The sequence below is a fragment of the Otolemur garnettii genome, unplaced genomic scaffold, assembly GCF_000181295.1.
Source record: "Otolemur garnettii isolate 467f Iridium unplaced genomic scaffold, OtoGar3 scaffold00011, whole genome shotgun sequence".
In the NCBI taxonomy this organism is placed as follows: Eukaryota; Metazoa; Chordata; class Mammalia; order Primates; family Galagidae; genus Otolemur; species Otolemur garnettii.
The window spans coordinates 18074123-18080122 of record NW_003852406.1 but is presented as its reverse complement, the minus strand read 5'-3'; the positions used below and the strand labels follow the sequence as shown (position 1 = coordinate 18080122).

Here is a 6000-nt window from a genome sequence, read left to right as displayed (position 1 = left end):
AAAAAAAAAAGAAAAAAAAAATGCAGAACTCAATCAAGATTCTCTTCAAAATTTTCTATTTATAGTTTCTTTGGAAGTGGACTAGAAAGTTTGATTAGTAATGTCGTGAAGGCTATGTTAACCAATTTGAAGAAAATATTTCAAATTGTAGGGTGGCACCTGTGGCTCAAAGGAGTAGGGTGCCGGCCCCATATGCCGGGGGTGGTGGATTCAAACCCAGCCCTGGCCAAAAACTGCAAAAAAAAAAAAAATTTTAAATTGTATATAAAACCAGCATATTATACCCCATGATTACATTAATGTACACAGCTATGATTTAATAATAAAAAAAGAAAGTTTGATTAGAAAAAAATGTAAATTCCAGATTGTAACAAAGCTATTAATGTAAATACCTATGCTTAACATATACTTAATATAATTTCTTTAGATAGTGCTTTACCAGTTTATAAAATTTTCCATTTCATACATAGTCTCATATAACCATAACAATCTTGTTTTATAGAAATCTGGGAACCTAAGAGCCAAACAAAAAGGTTAATTTGGCTTACTTAAAATCATAAGTCTTCTAAGATATAGAACTAGGTTTCAAAACCTTATCTTTTGCGGCTAATCTAGTGAAAACAATTTACTTAAAAAGAAACAGACCTAATGTATTACAAGTTTTACAAAACAATATATGAGAAGTTTTCTTATTAGGTGTGTCAATGAAGTTCATGAACTCATCCTAGAAATAACGCTATGCGCCTCATTACTGAATATCACTGTAGTCACCTTCAAAGTACTCCCCTTGGGAAGTTATGCATAGATGCCAGTGCCTAGTCTACCCTTCAAAGCACTTTTTCTAGGATAAATTCTTGAACTTAATTGTCAGACCTTGTGTGATGACAGCTCTGATGGTCATTCCAGAAAACTAGCTCCAAAAGTGTTTTGAAAGATGGACTAGGTGCTGGCATTGGTGCATAGCTTCCCAAGGGGAGTACTTTGAAGGTAACCTTAGTGATATGCAGCAATGAGGTGTGGAGCACTTTTTCTAGGATGAGTTTGCAAGCTTAATTATCTGACTTCATATATTGATATAACTATTGCTTTCCTTAATGATAATTTTAACACTAGATTTTTCTCTCATTACATATTTTTATACTGGTACAATTTAATAATTATTCAGTTGAATTTTTTGAAGATTAATCACCTATTGATGAATTTTTAAAACCCAATTTTTTTATAAAATCATTTAGACATTCAGCTCTATTGATCTATGCATGAATATTTTGTCATGAATTCCCCAGATATCTCTTTTACATTGCTTAGTTGGAACTCAGACTTTCAACTAGAAAGGTCGTGGATGTGTATTAAAAAAAAAAATGTCTGGTTTGTCTTTTGGAGCTCACATAGTAGGGTGAGTGTATTTATTAATTACTATTGACTGCAGTGTGGAGCCAAAAGTAAATTATTTTAAGATCATCTCTTTTTTTTGCATTAATGAAGATGGGGGAGAGTAGCTAACAAAATAATGCTTTCCTTTGGAAGTTATCTAGAAAAAAATTCTATAAGTATATCCAAACACTAATATGTTGCTCCTAATTGCAGTTGTTCGAACTAAAGAAGTTTATGATGAACAACAGAGGGTTTTTGTTTTTTTTTTATTTTCCAGGTGGCCAGTCTGATCTTGGATATAATTCATTATCTAAGGATGAAGTTAGAAGAGGGGATACTTCTACTGAGGACATTCAAGAAGAAAAAGATAAAAAAGGGAGTGATTCTAGTTCCTGTAAGTATTGTTTAAGTTGATATTAAAAATTGTGAACTTAAATTTGTAGAAAATACAAGTGAATTTAAGTATAAAAGTACTAGTTTCACTTTTAATTTTCTCATTATAGCTCTTTTATTCCTCCCATTATAAGCCCTCTCTACCACCTAATACTTTCATACAAATGCTTCATGCTATGAATTAGTGGCAAAAGACTCTCCAAATCAAATACTATCAAAGTGAAGGCTATGTACTCCCAAAATTGTTGTAACAGAAATGGTATATTTCTCAGAATGGTAGTTTTTTCCTGAGGATTAACAATATTTTTAATTAAAGTTTTTTTAATGGACTTTGACTTATGTTTACTCTCTTCCTTCCTCTACTAAAAATATTCTTTTATAACCAAAGAGGAAATATAAAATTTGTGCATGGACCTCATGCATACCCAGTACTCATTTGATCTGTATTTTGAAACCTCAAATAAGTGAAATCACTTATTTGTGGTTGACAAATAGATACAGAGATGTTTAGTAGTTTTTTGTCACCTGTTTTCAGGTAAAAATTTTAGAACTAAAAACTTCATCTCTTTATGCCTCCACAGTATATCTAGATCTCATTTTATTAATATGTTCACTTTTATCTTTACAGTGTCAGAGAGTGAGAGTGCAAAAGGAAGTGCTGATTGCCTTCCTAAGCTTAATTATCGAAGTTCTTCCAGTATAGTTCGTCATAGTGGTGCAAGTAACAACAGTTCTGATAAAATATCAGGAGAAAGCACAGGTGAGGTGAATAGTACCCTTCTGTTGCATGCTGACTAAATTGTATCTGTACAATTAGTGAATATTAATTTTTTTAAAAAGTCTTAATTCTTCAAAGTTATTTTAAAAAATATTTTGTGCTGCCTCTCATAGTATGTCTTAGTAACTTGAATTCTATATTTTATAACATAATTTCTTCAAGCTTTTATAGCAAAGTATAAGAACAGACATCCAACCTACATACTGTCTTTTGGGTTTAGGCTGTTGGGACTTTTTGGAAGGGGAAAGTAGGAGCAGGAGAGATATTGAGTCTGAGGATACCAGATACCTAGCCAGATGTTAAATGAAGCATTTTGTTTCGGAGTTTTCGTATTGTTTCAGTTTTTCCAGAGGAAAAATGATCATCTTTCAGATAGTTTAGGTAACAATACCTGACATTTTTAAGGCTTTATATATATTATTTTATATTTACTAATATAGCAATGCTTTCATCAGTGAGAGGGAATATCAGTTTCAGATGAGAAAACTAACGCATAGTTAAATGATTGGCAGGGCATATAAATTATCAATGGTTAAATGAAAAGCTTAGATTAGGATCTGGGAAAATAGCTGACCTCACAAGTTTTTCACCAAACCATTTTTGGGGGAGTTAAATGGACTTAAGAGAAAGATTTTCTAGTGTAATGATTTGATTACTTAATTACTTTTGTTGTATTGTTCAATTTTGCAACTTTGAAGAATTTGTACAGTCAAGGCTAAAATAGCTCTGTCTACAACCTGGTCATGCTACAATGATGTTTGGATTTTTTTGCAGTGTAGTTTGCAAATATGCCTCTAGCTATGGTGTAACCAATAAATATGCCTCTTGTGCCAGGTGTAGGCAAATTATGGCATATGTGCTACATTTGGCCTACAGCTTGTTTTTGTACTGGTCAACAAGACATTAAATGGTTGCCATAAAATAATCAGAAAATAATCAGAAGAAGCCATAAAATAATCAGAAAATATTCAAAAGATTAATATTATGTGACACATGAAAATTATATGAAATTCAAATTTCAGTGTTCCTAAATAAAAGTTGTTGGAACATACCCGTGCTCTAATGTATGATTGCTATTTTCACACTACAATAACAAAGTTGAGCTCTTGTGACAGACCACATTGCTTGCAAAAACTAAAAGATTTGCTGTTTAGCCTTTTATTTAAAAAGTTTGCAGAGCCCTCCAAGAAAGCAAGAGCATGTTCAGTGACCTTTAAACTTTATTTTTCCTTTCTCTGTTAGATAACTGTTATAATTTAACCACTAAAAAACTTTTCATGTCAGCTCATGCCTGTAATCCTAGTACACTGGGAAGCTGAGGCCAGACATTCACGTGAGCGTAGGAGTTCATACCAGCCTGAGCAAGAGGGAGACCCTGCCCCTGTTAAAAAAACAAAAACATATATATGTATATGTGTGTGTGTATATACATATATGTTTTATCAATATGGTGGAGTTGCTTCACACCCATTTAGTCCTTCTTAGTCATTTTCTAATGATAACTCTTAATAACTTACCTTTATTTATCTTTAAATTATTAATCTTTCATTATTATCTATTCATGCTTACCTTTCTCTTAAGATCTGCTTTTATGAATTTTTTTTTTTTTTGAGACAGAGCCTCAAGCTTTCCCCCTGGGTAGAGTGTTGTGGCATCACAGCTCACAGCAACCTCCAACTCCTGGGCTCAAGCGAGTCTCCTGCCTCAGTCTCCCAAGTAGCTGGGACCACAGGCGCCCACCACAACGCCCGGCTATTTTTTGGTTGCAGCCATCACTATTGTTGGGTGGGTCTGGGCTGGATTCGAACCCACACCTTAGGTGTATGTGGCTGGCGCCTTAGCCACTTGAACCACAGGCGCTGAGCCTTTATGAATTTTTAAATATGATTATAAACCATCCTTGCTCTTGACATTTTGACAGAGTAGTGAGCATCTGAATGATCATCTGATTTTCCATTTACCTGATATGCTTAACAAATCAGTTTTATAAGAGTCTATAATATATTGTTTTGGTGTGAATTAGAGTTGTTAGTTTATTCTTGATATTTTGGCTCAAAAACTTTCCCATCTGCTAAGTACCAATGGGCATACTGCTACTGACAAAGACTATATATGGGATTCATAGGAATACTTGTTTTTCAGTAACTTTTTTTTTTTTTTGAGACAGAGCCACAAGCTGTCCCCCCTGGGTAGAGTGCTATGGCATCATAACTCACAGCAACCTTCAACTCCTGGGCTCAAGCAAATCTCCTGCCTCTCCCTCCCAAGTGGCTGGGACTATAGGCGCCCGCCACAATGCCTGGCTATTTTTTGGTTGCATCCATCATTGTTGTTTGGCCCGGGCTGGAATCAAAACCACCAGCTCAGGTGTATGTGGCTGGTACCTTCGCTGCTTGAGCCACAGGCACCGAGCCTCAATAACTTTTTTTTTAAATGAATTTAAAGCATTTTTCAGTATTATTTATGTTTGCAGTATAATATGAATATTTTATTTTTATTTTATTTTATTTTTTTGCAGTTTTTTTTGGCCAGGGCTTGGTTTGAACCCGCCACCTCCTGCATATAGGTCCAGCACCTTACTCTTTTGAGCCATAGGCGCCACCCAATATGAATATTTTATATCATTGGATACACACACACATATGTATATATGTTATATATACACACATTCACACACAATTGACAGCTTCTAAAAGATGTAGAAGTAAAATAAACAAAGATAAATATATATGTGTTTTTTTCTCTTTTTCTTTTTTTTTTTTTTTGCAGTTTTTGGCCGGGGCTGGGTTTGAACCCACCAGCTCCTGTATATGGGGCCAGCACCCTACTCCTTTGAGCCACAGGCACCACCCACAAAGATATGTTTTAATGTTTCATTGGACATTGAAATAAAATCATCACCCTGTAGTTCTTTCATGATTAAGAATTTAATGTTTTGATAAACATATATTGAATTATTGAGTGTTCAATCACAGAAAAGTTTACCTCTGTGATATTTCTCTTAGCTTAATTCTGGCTTTAGTATGGTTTTACTTTTTATGTTTAAATATAATATAAGTTCTTGTATATTATATTCTAGATTGGTCTGTTGGCTGCAGTTGCTGCCCAACAGACAGTACTCATTTGGTAAATATCTTTTGAGCTCCTAATTTGTTCTATCATGCCAAGTGCTACTGGAGATACAATAAGGAACAAAAAATAAACATGATCCCTGCCTTCTTGGAGATAGTAGATAGAAGAGATGGGAAAACATTAATCAAATTATCAACTAAATGTGAAAACACTCTTAAATATGATGAAGAGGGCAATAAGTTTCTATGGGAACATATAATAAACATGTCCTGAGTTTGGCAGACATTGGTCAGGAAAGCTTTCTTGAGAATATGATTTTTCAGCTTAGATCTGAAAGACAAATGGGGAATAAATGAGGATCAGTGTTGGAAGGGAAGAATTAG

General features: G+C 34.0%; 1 protein-coding gene across 4 annotated transcripts in view; it reads left to right on the top strand.

The window, feature by feature from the left end:
• Nucleotides 1–6000, top strand: part of DENND4A (DENN domain containing 4A) — a 150847-nt gene that overhangs the window by 107776 nt on the left and 37071 nt on the right. For all 4 annotated transcript variants that reach the window (XM_023509993.1, XM_023509995.1, XM_023509992.1 and 1 more), the window contains 2 exons: nt 1652–1768; nt 2396–2527. In XM_023509993.1, the coding sequence (XP_023365761.1) occupies nt 1652–1768; nt 2396–2527 (249 nt within the window). The remainder of the gene's footprint in view (nt 1–1651; nt 1769–2395; nt 2528–6000) is intronic.